The following is an 18,479-nucleotide window of genomic DNA, read 5'->3' as shown; positions in this document are numbered from 1 at the left end:
AGCTTACCAAATGAATTTTGTTTTCCAATAATTATTGCTAAAAGTATTAAAATTAATAAAACGGCAAGGGTGCCCAAATTTATGCACCTGCCTAATTTTGTTTAAATAATTATTGCACACTTTTTGTAAATCTATAAACTTAATTTCATTTGTTAAATATCACTGTGTTCATCTGCTTTATGATATATTTAACTGAAATTGCTGATCCAACCAACCAATAAAGGAAAATCCTGAAAATGATCAAGGATGCCCAAACTTTTTCATACCACTGTACATTGCTCATTATTGTATAAACTGGTGTAAAGAAGTCTATCACAGCGGGACCCACAGCAGTACAGCAGGGTTACAGCACTGTGGCTCCCCCTGATGGTATTACATTGGAAACACTCTCCTATAATACACATTAAATCTTAAAAGAAATAGGGCCACAGACTCAGTCTCAGTATTAATGTGTTCAGATTATATAAAGGAATGATTTAGAGGTTTTTAGAGATCAGACAGTGAAATCAAATTTACTCTACTATTATTATAATGTAGTTTTTCATTTAAGAAATGAGGATCACACTACTGTGCTGTCTGAAAATCAGATCAGATCCACTAGTGACTGTAGAAACACAGTAAAATGAGTCTTGTTCTGATCAGTATATTCTCAGTTCATATAAAGACTGGATGATCATTAATGAACAGATCAGATCTTCTGCTCAGAGATCAGGTTAAACATGGAGATATGCAGTCCCCTCAAAACATATTAAAACAGTAATGCAAATCCCTTTATTTCTACTGTAAACTGAAAACATTTGTGTTCAATATTAAAAGATGAATATAAGACAGAAGATCAACATTTCAGCTTTTATTTGCAGGTATTTACATCTGAATCTGATATACAGTTAGATAAACAGATAGCACCCTTTGTATGAATCCACCCAGTTTTCTTGGGAGCTAACGTATTGGAACATGTGACTGGCAGTTGTGTTTGGGTGCCCAGGTGTGTCCTGATACATTTAAAAAAATAATAGTGCTAAATGTCTACGCTCAGTTTTACATTGGGTTTTGCCTGTGCAGACTGTGTATTTATAGTTAAAGAAGTAACCAACATGAAAACCAGAGAAATGTCTATGGGCAATTTTGAAGCTGAGAAAAGATGGAAAATCAGAGATATTGCACAAATACTGGCTATGACCAGTACAACTGCTGCAACAAGACAAGCAAACAAATCAATGCCCTAGGACCGCACGCTGACCTGGGGCCTCGAGATGGCCTGGGTCCCCCAGACAATGACTTGTGTTTGAATTAAATACAACGATAAAATGTGTGAGTTCTGTGATGGTCAATGTAGGAAAGAATCTGGGGCCCCCCTTCTACTAGTTAATGACAGTTGTCAGTGAGCCATTGTCATTAGTCCTGCAGCCGGCAAAATACTAAATGTTTAAGCTCAGTTATTTAACCATCCAGGAAGCCAGAAAAGAAAGGAGAGAAATAAATAAAAATAAAACAACAGTGGTAAGCCATAATTTACATTGGATAAATTACTGCACTGAAGGTACAGTAAATTTCTCTAAACTGTTAATAGTTAATTTCAATATGTAACATCGTTATAAAATGATCACAAATATTTTTACTGGACATTATTTAGATTTTTGAATATGGGGCCCTCCTTCATAGTTACTATGCAACACTACAAATTTCTTTATAAGTTGGTTGTTATATATTTTGTTTTGCTGTGGTCCAAGGGTGTCAGAGAGGGTGGGGTCCATTTTGCTTGGGGCCTAAAAAAAGGGCCTTAAAACAGCCCTCGCCACTGGTGTACTAAGTAACAGCTGTTGAACAGGTAGTTCAAGGAAAACCAAAGCAGTTGATGACGGGAGTGCTGTAAAGAAAAACCCTAAAACAACTGTTGATAACATTAGCAACATCCTCCAGAGGGCAGGGATGAAGGTAATACAGTCTACTGTTCACAAAGGACTTAATGAACAGAAATCCATAAAATCCACATGAAGATGAAAACCACTAATTACCCAGAAGAATAGGAAGACTAGGCTGGAATCTGCTATGAAGTACAGAGACAAGCCCATGAACTGATAATGGACTGATGAGACGTTAACCTTTACCAATGTGATGGAAAAGCTACAATTTGGAAAAGAAAAGAATCTGATTCTGTTACACAACAAACACACAGACCAGTGGAAACTTTCTTCAGATGTGAATCAGAGAAAGATTGTGTTGCTTCTTCAGATTTCCTTGTCCCTAAAGCTCAATACACCACCTGTAGAGAACACACACACACACATGCGGTTCAGTATGAGATATGATGAGTGTATGATCTGTTAAATGTTGGTGATTTATTTAGAAATGATCTTCTTCATCTTCATTATCACTAGTTGTACATATGAAGGCTTGTTTAGTGTGTGTAAAATGTTTTAGTTATTCTGGACTCTGAATGTGAGGACGCTCAACTCACATTCTCTCCTTTTCAGTATCACCTGTAGCTGGAGGCTCTTCTGATGGACGGTGTTTTGGAGTTTCTCTCGCTGTAAGGATAAGTAACAATAAGCCACAACCAAACACAAACACACACACACACACACACACACACACACATACACACACTTTCTCTGTAACCATCATCAGCAAGGACACTGGTCACAAATAATATAAAAATAATGATTCCAAATTTTTTGACCGTTTTTTACCTTTAATATAAAGTCTGATATATTTTTGATCATGCTGTACTGAACACCTGTAGACTCCCTGATCCTCTGCAGTCAGGTTTGATATGAGTAGAGTGAGGTTTCTTGAGTTCTGATTGGTTAGTCTAGCTCTGTTTCTGTGCTGTTTATTCTGATTAGGGTAGATATCTGGCCTGAGAGAGTGCAGCCTACACACACACATACATACACACACAAACATGAATATAAATTATAAAAACACACATTTCTCTGGATGAAGATGTGAAATATCTGCTCTCACCTGCAGTGAAGTGAAACACAACCAGCAAAAGATACACACACTCCATTATCACTACCACAAAAACACTCACCCAACCAGATGCCTTTGTCTCTCTTTCATATCAGGAAGCCTCAACAGTCACTGCATCATTTCTTCATTTACATAATCTCTCACAACCTTTGCTAATCACTCTGTCACTTCACTCGTCATCATTACATCATTAACTACAGAAATAATAGTGTGAAATTAGATACAAGCTAAAAGAGATCAGATAAAGGAAACTGCTGGGAGGATCAGCTTTAAATGTAGATTTGTAGATTTTTGTATTGTTCTCCGTCATTTGGAGCAGTAGGCTACATTTTAACCAAAATAACTCCAGGGACAACAGTATGAAAGTGATATTTTAATCTCAATACTTTTTTACAGTTTGCAATAATGTAAGAGATGAATTTAACAGGAGACCATAGCTGACTTGTGTTTTTGACTGTCTGAGTTTAGTTTAGTGATTACAGCTCTGTTGGTAGGCAGGACTGGTCATATCTCTATTTTGGAAACATCAGATAACAAATGATGTCCAGTTGCTATAAAGGTTTGTGGTTGGTGACAGGCAGACCGAAAAACGAGTTCAGTGAAGCGTCTCCCCACAGCTCAGAATAAAGAGGTGGCCAAGATATTTCAGAAATGTCTACAATGATGTAAGTGTTGCACTGAAATCATCTGATGGTTAAGCAAGTGGTCCAAACATCCTGCATGATTTATAGAAGGTTTATTAATAGAACAAAGATTTACACAGTAACACAATGTATTGTGAGACACAACACTCACATACAAGACTTTTCTAAGTATGCCATTAGTATATTTATTCTAAACTAAAAACATAGTATTCTTTCAGTTTACTTTTTTATGTTCTTGTCAGTGATGCACTAACCAAAATTATACTAAAGTATTTTTGACTTACACTGAGAGTTGTACAGTAAAGTCTAAGTATACCACTACCAGTGAAAAGTTTGGACATACATTTCTATTCAATGTCTTGCTATATTCTAGTTTTTTTTACTGATTTTCTACGTTTTAGTTTAATATTAAAGACAATGTGACACATACGGAATGGAATTACGTAGTAAACAATATAGTGTTTGACCTCCACATTCCCCTGACCTAAACTCCACTGAGATGGTGATTTGGGATGAGCTGGAGCTTTACAGCATGATGGAAAAGCAGCAACTATTGTTCAGCATCTCCATGAACTCCTTCAAGATGCTGAGAAAACTAACCCTAACTCTTAATATAAAACTCCTTAATTACGGCAACTTTCAGACTCTTTGGCCCGTTTTTCTGCGCTAGAAATGCACACCCTCCCTGCTTTTAGACTCTTTGCCCCGTTTTTCCGCTTTTAGACTCTTTGGCCTGTTTTTCTGCGCTAGAAATGCGCACCCTCTCTGCTTTTAGACTCTTTGCCCAGTTTTTCTGCGCTAGAAATGCGCACCCTCTCTGCTTTTAGACTCTTTGGCCCGTTTTTCTGCGCTAGAAATGCACACCCTCTCCGCTTTTAGACTCTTTGGCCCGTTTTTCTGCGCTAGAAATGCGCACCCTCTCCGCTTTTAGATTCTTTGCCCCATTTTTGCGCTAGAAATGGGTTCCCTCTCCGACTCTTTGGCCCGTTTCTGACACCTAGCGTTTAAACTTTGAATCTCACATTACAAAAACCTGCTTAACAGCGGGCCAACTTTCATTTTATTTCTAAAAATACCTCGCGGGCCGCTCCAAAAAAGGAAACGGGCCGCAAATGGCCCACGGGCCGTAGTTTGGACACCTCTGGTCTAAAGGCTCTTGCTATTTCCTGCACAAATTTGTCATCACTATTCATTTCATACTTCTTTCATTTCTGATGTTAATTTTACCTGTTGTTTGAACTGGTGTGGTTGTGTAGTGTGGCCTTGGTGGAGCGACTGTAGTTTCTCGTACTGCAAAAATAAATAACCAAACACATGCGCACACATACACACACACACGCACGCACACACACACTATTAATATGAACTCTTTCTGTCTGTTTTAACACTAAACACAGTGATTCTCACTTTTTAGAGGAAATAATTAGTTTTACCTTTAATATAAAGTCTGATATATTTGTGGCCATGCTGTACTGAACACCTGTAGACTCCATGATCCTTTGCAGTCAGGTCTGATATGAGTAAAGTAAGGTTTCCTGAGTTTTGATTGGTCAGTCTAACTCTGTTTCTGTGCTGGTTATTCTGATTAGGGTAGATTTCTTCATCAGCAGAAGATTCCCTTGACGTAAACTTCCATGTAACAGTGCTGGGTTTAGAGTGAAGGTTGGTGCAGGAGCAGGGCAGCAATACAGATTCTCCAGAGAAACCCGTCACTTCCTCCAAATCCTCCCCACTCTTCACCAGATTACAACCTGCAAAAACAGCAACAGAGGCAGCAACAATTCACTAAATACAAGTAAAGCCTATCCTGACACTCAGTTCTTAAGTCTTTCATTCAGAGACTAACTGGTAGCAATAAAGAAACAACTCTTGTTGTTATCCTTTCAGATTTTTTACTAAAGATTTAAACACATTTTTAAGATTAAAATGCTAGTTAAATTTTAAAGCAGATTTAATTCTGTCCAAGCTACTGTTTTTCTAGATGATGCCACACTATTCTAAAGGCACGCTTAGAGTATTTTATCCCAGTTAATGAAAGGATTTGCTTTGTTAATTAGTTAATCAAAAATGTCTTTCTTTATACTGACTCCTGTACCAGACAGTATTTGAACAAATCTTGCCACCTATTTTATGTTATAATCAAGTAATCGCAGAGCATCCATCCATCCATCCATCCATTTTCCTCCGCTTATCCAGGGTCGGGTCGCGGGGGCAGCAGCCTAAGCAGGGAAACCCAGACTTCCCTCTCCCCAGCCACTTGGGCCAGCTCGTCCGGGGGAATTCCAAGGCGTTCCCAGGCCAGCCGAGAGACATAGTCCCTCCAGCGTGTCCTGGGTCTTCCCCTGGGCCTCCTCCCGGTGGGACGTGCCCGAAACACCTCACCAGGGAGGCGTCCAGGAGGCATCCTAATCAGATCAACCTGTGAGGGGGAAATTTTGGAGGAAGTCTCTACCTACAAATACCTGGGTATTTGGCTAGACTCTACATTGTGTTTCTCACATCACATCTCTCAGTTACAGTCCAAGGTGCGGGCCAAACTTGGTTTCCTTTACCGCCACCGTCACGCTTTTACTTTCTCTTCTAAACTCACGCTTATAAAAATGACTATTCTTCCCACACTTGATTTTGGAGATACTATCTATAGAACTGCCTCTAAAGGCACTCTTGCTAAACTGGACACACTCTATCATTCTGCCATTCGTTTTGCTATAAATGCCCCCCTACATACTCATCATTGCAGTCTTTACTCTCTGGTAAATTGGCCATCGCTTCATACTCGTCGTCATATTCACTGGCTCACTCTTATCTATAAGACCATTCTTAATCAGACACCCCCTTATTTGTCTCGTCTATTGCACCGTTTACCTACCATGTATAACACTCGGTCCTCTCTTCGTATTTTGCTAACAATTCCTCAAACCAGATCTATACTTGGCCGTGCATCATTCCAGTCAGCTGCTGCCACAGACTGGAATGCACTACAAACTCACCTCAAACTGGTTACTTTTATCTCCGTCCCAGCCTTCAAACGTTTTATTTCCCACCATCTCACGGATCCCTGCAAATGTTTCCCCTCCATCTAATCCTTCAGTTTAGTTTCCTGCCTCTATACCTAGGCCTGCTGATTTAATGGTTTTTAATGTTTTTTCTTATCCTGTTTTTATGTTTTTGTTTGTTGTTTTTTTTTTAAGTGTTACTTATTTGTGTTTTATGTCAGGCCATCACTGTAAATAAGAACTTGTTCTTAATGATCTGCCTGGTTAAATAAAGAAAAAAAAAAAAAAAAAAAAAAGATGCCCAAGCCACCTCAACTGGCTCCTCTCGATGTGGAGAAGCAGCGGCTCTACTCTGAGTCCCTCCCGGATGACTGAGCTTCTCACCCTATCTCTAAGGGAGAGCCCAGACACCCTGCGGAGGAAACTCATTTCGGCCGCTTGTATCCGTGATCTCGTTCTTTCGGTCATGACCCAAAGCTCATGACCATAGATGAGGGTAGGAACGTAGATCGACTGGTAAACCGAGAGCTTTGCTTTTTGGCTCAGCTCTCTCTTCACCACGACGGACCTGTACAGCGCCCGCATGACTGCTGACGCAGCACCGATCCGTCTGTCGATCTCCCGCTCCATCTTTCCCTCATTCGTGAACAAGACCCCAAGATACTTAAACTCCTCCACTTGAGGCAGGACCTCCTCCCCAACCCAGAGAAGGCATTCTACCCTTTTCCGGCTCAGGACCATGGCCTCGGACTTGGAGGCGCTGATTCTCATCCCGGCCATTTCACACTCGGCTGCGAACTGCTCCAGTGCGAGTTGTAGATCACGAGCTGATGAAGCCAATAGGACCACATCATCTGCAAAAAGCAGAGATGCTATCCCAAGGCCACCAAAACGGATCCCCTCAACACCTTGGCTGCGCCTAGAAATTCTATCCATAAAAGTTATGAACAGAATCGGTGACAGAGGGCAACCTTGGCGGAGTCCAACCCTCACTGGAAACGAGTCCGACTTACTGCCGGCAATGCGGACCAAGCACTGACACCGGTCATACAGGGACCTGACAGCCCGTATCAAAGGGCCCGGTACCCCATACTCCCGGAGTACCCCCCACAAGACTCCCCGAGGGACACGATCGAACGCCTTCTCCAAGTCCACAAAACACATGTAGACTGGTTGGGCGAACTCCCATGACCCCTCCAAGACCCTGCTGAGGGTATAGAGCTGATCCAGTGTTCCACGGCCAGGATGAAAACCACACTGCTCCTCCTGTATCCGAGGTTCGACTATCCGACGAACCCTCCTCTCCAGGACCCCCGAATAGACCTTACCAGGGAGGCTTAAGAGTGTGATTCCCCTGTAGTTGGAACACACTCTCCTGTCCCCCTTTTTGAATAAGGGGACAACCACCCCGGTCTGCCAATCCACAGAAACTGCCCTCAATGTCCACGCAATGTTGCAGAGTCGCGTTAACCAACACAACCCTACAACATCCAGAGCCTTAAGGAACTCCGGGCGGATCTCATCCAGCTTTTTAACCACCTCGGTGACCTCAGCATCCAAAATTGGAGAGCCCACCCCAAGGTCCCCCGGCTCTGCTTCCTCAATGGAAGGCGTGCTGGTGGGATTGAGGAGGTCTTCGAAGTACTCTGCCCACCGGCCCACAACGTCCCGAGTTGAGGTCAACAGCACACCACACCCACTATAAATAGTGTTTGTGGGATACTGCTTCCCCCCCCTGAGACGCCGTATGGTGGACCAGAATCGCCTCGAAGCCGTACGGAAGTCATTTTCCATGGCCTCTCCAAACTCCTCCCACGCCCGAGTTTTTGCCTCAGCAACCACCCGTGCCGCATGCCGCTTGGACTGCCGGTAACCGTCAGCTGCTTCCGGAGTCCCACGGGCCAGAAAGGCCCGATAGGACTCCTTCTTCAGCCTGACAGCATCCCTCACCGCCGGTGTCCACCAGCGGGTTCGAGGATTGCCGCCACGACAGGCACCGACAACCTTGCGGCCACAGCTCAGGTAGGCCGCTTCAGCAATGGAGGTGCGGAACACGGCCCACTCGGACTCAATATCCCCAACCTCCCCCGGAACGTGTTTGAAGCTCTCCCGGAGGTGGGAGTTGAAACTCCGTCTGACAGGAGACTCTGCCAACCGTTCCCAGCAGACCCTCACAATTCGTTTAGGTCTGCCAGGTCTGACCGGCATCCTTCCCCACCATCGGAGCCAACTCACCACCAGGTAGTGGTCAGTGGAGAGCTCCGCTCCCCTCTTCACCCGAGTGTCCAAGACATGCGGCCGCAGATCAGATGACACGACAACAAAGTCTATCATTGAACTGCGGCCTAGGGTGTCCTGGTGCCAAGTGCACATATGGGCACCCTTATGCTTGAACATGGTGTTGGTTATGGACAATCCATGACGAGCACAGAAGTCCAATAACAAAACACCACTCGGGTTATGATCGGGAGGGCCATTTCTCCAAACCACACCTCTCCAGGTCTCACTGTCATTACCCACGTGAGCGTTGAAGTCCCCCAGCAGAACAAGGGAGTCCCCTAGAGGGGTGCTCTCCAACACCCCCTCCAAAGACTCCAAAAGGGGTGGGTAGCCTGAACTGCTGTTCGGTGCATAGGCACAAACAACAGTCAGGACCCGTCCCCCCACCCGTAGGCGAAGGGAGGCTACCCTCTCGTTCACTGCGGTGAACCCCAACGTACAGGCCCCGAGATGGGGGGCAACAAGTATGCCAACCCCAGCTCGGCGCCTCTCTCCCGGGGCAACTCCAGAGTGAAAGAGTGTCCAACCCCTCTCAAGGAGACTGGTTCCAGAGCCAGAGCCGTGCATCGAGGTGAGCCCGACTATTTCTAGCCGGAACCTCTCTAACTCGCACACCAACTCCGGCTCCTTCCCCTCCAGAGAGGTGACATTCCACGTCCCAAGAGCCAACTTCTGCAGCCGAGGATCAGATCGCCAGGGTCCATGCCTTCGGCCGCCACCCAAATCACACTGCACCCGACCCCTTTGGCCCCTCCCACAGGTGGTGAGCCCATGGGAAGGGGGGCCCCTGTCTCCTCTTCGGGCTATGCCCGGCCGAGCTCCATGGGCAAAAGCCCGGCCACCAGGCGCTCGCCAGCGTGCCCCACCTCCAGGCCTGGCTCCAGAGTGGGGCCCCGGTGACCCGCGTCCGGGCGAGGGAACACTTAATCCAATGTTGTATCTCTTCATTGGGGTCGTTTGGGCTGCACTTCGTCTGGTCCCTCACCTAGGACCTGTTTGCCTTGGGTGTCCCTACCGGGGGCATGAAGCCCCTGACAACATAGCTCCTAGGATCCTTGAGACACTCAAACCCCTCCACCACGATAAGGTGGCAGCCCAGGGAGAGGGATGCCAGAGCATCCCAGAGCACTGGATAAATAAACATGTATATCCATCTAACCAGTTATCAAAAAAAATCTCTTCACCCTCTTGAGCTCACTTATTACAGTCTGATATCAAATTTTTTGTTCATCAATAAAATTAGAAAAAGTAATGCCACAGTAGCTGTGTACCTACCCCCAAATAATAGCCTTCATTAAGTATTTCAGCTTGGATTTATATCCAATCAATCTCTCTCTCTCTCTCTCTCTCTCTCTCTCTCTCTCTCTCTCATTTCTTTCTGCACTCTTCACTCCCCCAAACTGAGTTACTGTGTAAGAAGGTAACGAGTGAGGTAGTTCACCAAGACACCTGTGACTACTCTAAAGGGGTTAAACTGATGCAGCCAGCTGTCAGCTGTATCAGTTGTTGTATGAAGAGTATCTCCCTTTTCAGCTGCTTCAGAGTAGTCAAAGTTTGTGAGCATGGTCTGCTCTAGGCAGATTTTCACATTTACATTTATGTGCCAGATTTCTTTCAGTTTTTACTGATGGATTTAACTAAGCTTGAGCAACCTGTGAGCTTCAGTCACTTTAATATTAATTAAATACACTGTCTGGACAAAAAAGGTCACCACCTGAATATCAGTAAACAAATAGATAAAAGTCTTCCACTGGATAATTACTGCATGAGTGATTCAGGATACATCAGGCTCATACTATGAAAGAGTGATTCAACATGAGACATCATTTTTATACAAACCCAAAAGCATCTTTGGGGTGTGCTGGGTAAAACCTTTACAGATAGCAAATAAATGTTGAATTAGCATTTATTTTTCTATCTCTAATGCATTAAAAAACCCTGATCTCTAATTTCAGAATTGATTCATACAGCTCTGGAAAAAAGTAAGAGACTTTAGTTTCTGAATCAGTTTCTCTGATTTTGTTATTTTTAGATATATGTTTGAGTAAAATGAACATTGTTGTTTTATTCTATAAACTACAGATAACATTTCTCCCACATTCCAAAAAACATTTATTTGCAGAAATGAGAAATGGCCGAAATAAAAAAAGTTGCAGAGCTTTCAGACCTCAAATAATGCAAAGAAAACAAGTTCATATTCATAAAGTACAAATAAGAGTTCAGAAATCAATATTTGGTGGAATAAACCTGGTTTTTAATCGCTGTTTTCATGCATCTTGGCATGTTCTCCTCCACCAGTCTTACACACTGCTTTTGGATAATTTTATGCCACTCCTGGTGCAAAGATTTAAGCAGTTCAGCTTGGTTTGATGGCTTGTGATCTTCCACCTTTCTCTTGATTATATTCAAGAGGTTTTCAATTTGGTAAAATCAAAGAAACACATCATTTTTCAGTGTTTTGTTCCAGAGCTGTATGTGCACATTAATTCAAAGTTATGCTTTAATATGTATGCTTGGATTAAACTTACATTAAACATCTATATAATGTTTGTTTTCTATTCTTTTAGCCTGTACTGTTGTCTAGCAAAGTAAAAAGGGGCATTAAAATCATTACATTTGTTATTAAAATTATTTTTTTTAGGAAAGCATTGAGAGTGTAGAAGAGAACTGAACCACCAGAAAGTCCTGTGAACTCCCTGTATCTCTGGCCTGAGAGAGTGCAGCCTACACACACACACATACATACACACACAAACATGAATATAAATTATAAAAACACACATTTCTCTGGATGAAGATGTGAAATATCTGCTCTCACCTGCAGTGAAGTGAAACACAACCAGCAAAAGATACACACACTCCATTATCACTACCACAAAAACACTCACACAAACACACACTACCGTCCCTCAAACGCACACACATGCACTGTCTGTGTCTCTCTTTTATACTGGTTCTCAGGAAACCTCAACAGGAACAGATCATCACGCCAGCAGTTAGGGAAGTGCGTTGCTTCACAGAAAGGGTAGTATTGAAACATTTACCACAAAGCCTTCTTACAGTGGTAAGAAAAGGTTTCGGCACCCCTGATAATTTCTGATAATTCCTTTATAAAATCAATGGTTGTTCAGATCAGCAATTTCAGTTACATACTGAAATTTAATTTGATATTTAGTGATATTTGAGAAGTGAAATGAAGTTAATAGGATGTACAGAAAGTGCATAAATTTGGGCAACCCAACAGAAAAATTACATCAATATTTAGTAGCTCCTCCTTTTGCAGAAATAACAGCCTCTAAACGTTTCCCATAGCTTCCAATCAGAGTCTGGCTTCTGGTTGAAGAGATTTTGGACCATTCATCTTTACCAAACATTTCCAGTTCAGTCAGGATTGATGGTTTCTGAGCATGAACAAACCGCTTTAAATCATACCACAGATTTATAATAATATTCAGGTCTGAGGACTGAGATGATCATTCCAGAACATTGTACTTGTTCCTCTGCATGAATGCTTTAGTAGATTTTGAGCAGAGTTTAGGGTCGTTCTCTTGTTAAGGTATCCAGCCCCAGCGCAACTTTCTCACTGATTCTTGAACATTGTTCTGAAGAATCTGCTGATATTGACTGAAATCCATGAGAACCTCAACTTTAACAAGATTCCAGTATCTGCACCGGTCTCACGGCCCCACAGCATAACCACCACCAATTTTTCCTGTGAAGATCAGTAAAGTGTTTATTTTGGAAGGCTGTGTTATTTTTCCGCCATGCATACCGCCCTCAAAATAACTCAATTTTAGTTTCATCAATCCACAAAACCTTATTCCAAAATAAAGTGGACTTGTTCAGATGTACTTTAGCATACCTCAAGCGACTCTGTTTGTGGCGTGTGCTCAGAAAAGGCTTCTTCTGCCTTAACTCTTCCATACAGCCTCTCCTTGTGCAAAGTGCGCTGAATGTCTGAATGATGGACAGTGACTCCATCTGCAGTAAGATGATGATGGAGGTCTTTGGAGCTGATCTTTGGGTTGACTACGACTGTTCTCACCATCCTTCCCCTCTGATTATCTGAGATTTTTCTTGTTCTGTCACTTCAGGTCTTAACTAGAACTGTGTCTGTGATCTTCCATTTCCTCACTCTGTTCGTCACAGTGGAAACTGATCAGCTGAAATCTCTGAGAGAGCTTTTTGTATCCTTCCTCTAAACCATGATGTTGAACAATCTTTGTTTTCAGGTCATTTGAGAGTTGTTGTTTTGAGACTCCCATGTTGCCACTCTTCAGAGAAGATACAAAGAGGAGAAAAACTTGACCACTTAACCCTTTCTCATAATTGGATTCACCTGTGTATGTAGGTCAAGGGTCAATGAGCTTACCAAATGAATTTTGTTTTCCAATAATTATTGCTAAAAGTATTAAAATTAATAAAACGGCAAGGGTGCCCAAATTTATGCACCTGCCTAATTTTGTTTAAATAATTATTGCACACTTTTTGTAAATCTATAAACTTAATTTCATTTGTTAAATATCACTGTGTTCATCTGCTTTATGATATATTTAACTGAAATTGCTGATCCAACCAACCAATAAAGGAAAATCCTGAAAATGATCAAGGATGCCCAAACTTTTTCATACCACTGTACATTGCTCATTATTGTATAAACTGGTGTAAAGAAGTCTATCACAGCGGGACCCACAGCAGTACAGTAGGGTTACAGCACTGTGGCTCCCCCTGATGGTATTACATTGGAAACACTCTCCTATAATACACATTAAATCTTAAAAGAAATAGGGCCACAGACTCAGTCTCAGTATTAATGTGTTCAGACTATATAAAGGAATGATTTAGAGGTTTTTAGAGATCAGACAGTGAAATCAAATTTACTCTACTATTATTATAATGTAGTTTTCCATTTAAGAAATGAGGATCACACTACTGTGCTGTCTGAAAATCAGATCAGATCCACTAGTGACTGTAGAAAGACAGTAAAACGAAACTCATTTTGACGAGTTTATTCACAGTTCATATAAAGACTGGATGATCATTAATGAACAGATCAGATCTTCTGCTCAGAGATCAGGTTAAACATGGAGATATACAGTCCCCTCAAAACATATTAAAACAGTAATGCAAATCCCTTTATTTCTACTGTAAACTGAAAACATTTGTGATCAATATTAAAAGATGAATATGAGACAGAAGATCAACATTTCAGCTTTTATTTGCAGGTATTTACATCTGAATCTGATATACAGTTAGATAAACAGATAGCACCCTTTGTATGAATCCACCCAGTTTTCTTGGGAGCTAACGTATTGGAACATGTGACTGGCAGTTGTGTTTGGGTGCCCAGGTGTGTCCTGATACATTTAAAAAAAAATAGTGCTAAATGTCTACGCTCAGTTTTACATTGGGTTTGGCCTGTGCAGACTGTGCATTTATGGTTAAAGAAGTAACCAACATGAAAACCAGAGAAATGTCTATAGACAATTTTGAAGCTGAGAAAAGATGGAAAATCAGAGATATTGCACAAATACTGGCTATGACCAGTACAACTGCTGCAACAAGACAAGCAAACAAATCAATGCCCTAGGACCGCACACTGATCTGGGGCTTCGAGATGGCCTGGGTCCCCCAGACAATGACTTGTGTTTGAATTAAATACAACGATAAAATGTGTGAGTTCTGTGATGGTCAATGTAGGAAAGAATCTGGGGCCCCCCTTCTACTAGTTAATGACAGTTGTCAGTGAGCCATTGTCATTAGTCCTGCAGCCGGCAAAATACTAAATGTTTAAGCTCAGTTATTTAACCATTCAGGAAGCCAGAAAAGAAAGGAGAGAAATAAATAAAAATAAAACAACAGTGGTAAGCCATAATTTACATTGGATAAATTACTGCACTGAAGGTACAGTAAATTTCTCTAAACTGTTAATAGTTAATTTCAATATGTAACATTGTTATAAAATGATCACAAATATTTTTACTGGACATTATTTAGATTTTTGAATATGGGGCCCTCCTTCATAGTTACTATGCAACACTACAAATTTCTTTATAAGTTGGTTGTTATATATTTTGTTTTGCTGTGGTCCAAGGGTGTCAGAGAGGGTGGGGTCCATTTTGCTTGGGGCCTAAAAAAAGGGCCTTAAAACAGCCCTCGCCACTGGTGTACTAAGTAACAGCTGTTGAACAGGTAGTTCAAGGAAAACCAAAGCAGTTGATGACGGGAGTGCTGTAAAGAAAAACCCTAAAACAACTGTTGATAACATTAGCAACATCCTCCAGAGGGCAGGGATGAAGGTAATACAGTCTACTGTTCACAAAGGACTTAATGAACAGAAATCCATAAAATCCACATGAAGATGAAAACCACTAATTACCCAGAAGAATAGGAAGACTAGGCTGGAATCTGCTATGAAGTACAGAGACAAGCCCATGAACTGATAATGGACTGATGAGACGTTAACCTTTACCAATGTGATGGAAAAGCTACAATTTGGAAAAGAAAAGAATCTGATTCTGCTACACAACAAACACACAGACCAGTGGAAACTTTCTTCAGATGTGAATCAGAGAAAGATTGTGTTGCTTCTTCAGATTTCCTTGTCCCTAAAGCTCAATACACCACCTGTAGAGAACACACACACACATGCGGTTCAGTATGAGATATGATGAGTGTATGATCTGTTAAATGTTGGTGATTTATTTAGAAATGATCTTCTTCATCTTCATTATCACTAGTTGTACATATGAAGGCTTGTTTAGTGTGTGTAAAATGTTTTAGTTATTCTGGACTCTGAATGTGAGGACGCTCAACTCACATTCTCTCCTTTTCAGTATCACCTGTAGCTGGAGGCTCTTCTGATGGACGGTGTTTTGGAGTTTCTCTCGCTGTAAGGATAAGTAACAATAAGCCACAACCAAACACACACACACACACACACACACACACACACACATACACACACTTTCTCTGTAACCATCATCAACAAGGACACTGGTCACAAATAATATAAAAATAATGATTTTTTGACCGATTTTTACCTTTAATATAAAGTCTGATATATTTATGATCATGCTGTACTGAACACCTGTAGACTCCCTGATCCTCTGCAGTCAGGTTTGATATGAGTAGAGTGAGGTTTCTTGAGTTCTGATTGGTTAGTCTAGCTCTGTTTCTGTGCTGTTTATTCTGATTAGGGTAGATTTCTTCATCAGCAGTTCCAGAATTTCTTGGATTAAACTCCCATCTAACAGTGCTGGGTTTGAAGTGAAGGTTGGTGCAGGAGCAGGGCAGCAATACAGATTCTCCAGAGAAACCCGTCACTTCCTCAATCTTTCCACTATTTACCAGATCACAACCTGCAGAAATAAATCTTACAGTTAAGATCAGCACAGCTTTCAGTATTCACAGTCACTGCTTTTATTTTTAACAGCAACTATTCACAAAACACAAGTACGCTTAGTTGTTGCGGCTTTTTAGCGCTGTCTCTAAAATAACTGGTAACAGTAAGGAAACATCACTGTTGTTCTTTCTGGTTCTTTCTGATTTTAGTAGTCATTTCAAAACCATATATACAGATGAATGTCTTAATAGTCCAGAAGCACATGGAGAGTACTTTAGCTCAGCCAATGAAAAGTATTTGCTTATTTATTAAGTTATAAATACTTAAATGTTTACTTGATCATGTGCCAACAGGTTTTTAAACACTTATGTTTCTGCCTAATGTTTCTAATGTTTCAACCATTGCATGCTATTGTCATGAAATTAGTTATTGGACCAGTTATGAAAAAAAATCACCTTCTTAAGCTCACTAATTACAGTCTGATTTTTAGTAGTGTGTTCTTAATAATGTGTTCATTGAGAATATATATATATATATATATATATATATATATATATATATATATATATATATATATATATATATATATATATATATTCAAAAGAGAATCAGGTCTTAGTTTAACTGACTGCAGTATTTTGTGTGTTTTTGTTTGGTAATTCTTTAAAGGGTCTAAATGTGTTTCTTTGAGATCTAGAATACTTAAAATAAAAGTAAAGTAAAGTAAAAAAAGAACATAAAGTTTGGTGTATCAATTTTTTTACCTTTAACTAATAGCCTGAACATTCTGGTTTCCTTCTCAGTCTGACAAATGTAGTCTCCACCATCTTCTTCTCTCAGATCAGATATGAGCAGAGAGAGATTAGCAGGAGAATCTTTATTAAACAGATGAACTCTGTCTCTGTACTGATCATCAGTGATCACTTCAGTAAAATCTGCTGTTCTTGTCTTTGCCTTCCAGCTGATTCTCTGAGGGGTCGTCTGCAGGTCAGAGCAGGAGCAGGGCAGCAGAACTGAACCACCAGAAAGTCCTGTGAACTCCCTGTATCTCTGGCCTGAGAGAGTGCAGCCTACACACACACACATACATACACACACAAACATGAATATAAATTATAAAAACACACATTTCTCTGGATGAAGATGTGAAATATCTGCTCTCACCTGCAGTGAAGTGAAACACAACCAGCAAAAGATACACACACTCCATTATCACTACCACAAAAACACTCACTCAACCAGATGCCTTTGTCTCTCTTTCATATCAGGAAGCCTCAACAGTCACTGCATCATTTCTTCATTTACATAATCTCTCACAACCTTTGCTAATCACTCTGTCACTTCACTCGTCATCATTACATCATTAACTACAGAAATAATAGTGTGAAATTAGATACAAGTTAAAAGAGATCAGATAAAGGAAACTGCTGGGAGGATCAGCTTTAAATGTAGATTTGTAGATTTTTGTATTGTTCTCCATCATTTGGAGCAGTAGGCTACATTTTAACCAAAATAACTCCAGGGACAACAGTATGAAAGTGATATTTTAATCTCAATACTTTTTTACAGTTTGCAATAATGTAAGAGATGAATTTAACAGGAGACCATAGCTGACTTGTGTTTTTGACTGTCTGAGTTTAGTTTAGTGATTACAGCTCTGTTGGTAGGCAGGACTGGTCATATCTCTATTTTGGAAACATCAGACAACAAATGATGTCCAGTCGCTATAAAGGTTTGTGGTTGGTAACAGGCAGACCGAAAAACGAGTTCAGTGAAGAGTTTCCCCACAGCTCAGAATAAAGAGGTGGCCAAGATATTTCAGAAATGTCTACAATGATGTAAGTGTTGCACTGAAATCATCTGATGGTTAAGCAAGTGGTCCAAACATCCTGCATGATTTATAGAAGGTTTATTAATAGAACAAAGATTTACACAGTAACACAATGTATTGTGAGACACAACACTCACATACAAGACTTTTCTAAGTATGCCATTAGTATATTTATTCTAAACTAAAAACATAGTATTCTTTCAGTTTACTTTTTTATGTTCTTGTCAGTGATGCACTAACCAAAATTATACTAAAGTATTTTTGACTTACACTGAGAGTTGTACAGTAAAGTCTAAGTATACCACTACCAGTGAAAAGTTTGGACATACATTTCTATTCAATGTCTTGCTATATTCTAGTTTTTTTTACTGATTTTCTACGTTTTAGTTTAATATTAAAGACAATGT

At 40.8% G+C, this 18,479-nt stretch overlaps 1 protein-coding gene across 3 annotated transcripts; it reads right to left on the bottom strand.

The window, feature by feature from the left end:
* Positions 1 to 2,162: 2,162 nt before the first annotated feature.
* On the bottom strand, positions 2,163 to 17,557 carry LOC125802261 (uncharacterized). 3 transcript variants are annotated; one of them, XM_049479717.1, is made up of 5 exons: positions 17,406 to 17,557; positions 17,006 to 17,311; positions 15,940 to 16,257; positions 15,717 to 15,786; positions 2,163 to 2,263 (listed from the first exon to the last, which is right to left on the bottom strand). In XM_049479717.1, the coding sequence occupies exons 1-5, from the start codon at positions 17,449 to 17,451 to the stop codon at positions 2,245 to 2,247; spliced, it is 759 nt and encodes a 252-aa protein (XP_049335674.1). In that variant the 5' UTR covers positions 17,452 to 17,557; the 3' UTR covers positions 2,163 to 2,244. The 3 variants fall into 3 exon arrangements, with proteins under 3 accessions (XP_049335674.1, XP_049335664.1, XP_049335659.1); XM_049479707.1 differs by lacking the exon at positions 15,717 to 15,786 and adding an exon at positions 2,459 to 2,528; XM_049479702.1 differs by lacking the exon at positions 2,163 to 2,263 and adding an exon at positions 14,516 to 15,523.
* Positions 17,558 to 18,479: the final 922 nt, after the last annotated feature.

The sequence above is a fragment of the Astyanax mexicanus genome, chromosome 1, assembly GCF_023375975.1.
Source record: "Astyanax mexicanus isolate ESR-SI-001 chromosome 1, AstMex3_surface, whole genome shotgun sequence".
In the NCBI taxonomy this organism is placed as follows: domain Eukaryota; kingdom Metazoa; phylum Chordata; class Actinopteri; order Characiformes; family Acestrorhamphidae; genus Astyanax; species Astyanax mexicanus.
This window is presented reverse-complemented; position numbering and strand designations above follow the sequence as displayed.

What these genes read in the sequence shown, in the direction of transcription:
- LOC125802261 (XM_049479717.1), bottom strand. Translation starts at nt 17,451, where the DNA reads ATGGAGTGTGTGTATCTTTTGCTGGTTGTGTTTCACTTCACTGCAG. An exon ending in TGTGTTTCACTTCACTGCAG is followed by an intron (nt 17,312 to 17,405) that starts GTGAGAGCAGAT and finishes GTGTGTGTGTAG; the next exon opens with GCTGCACTCTCTCAGGCCAG. An exon ending in GTTCAGGCTATTAGTTAAAG is followed by an intron (nt 16,258 to 17,005) that starts GTAAAAAAATTG and finishes TTATTTCTGCAG; the next exon opens with GTTGTGATCTGGTAAATAGT.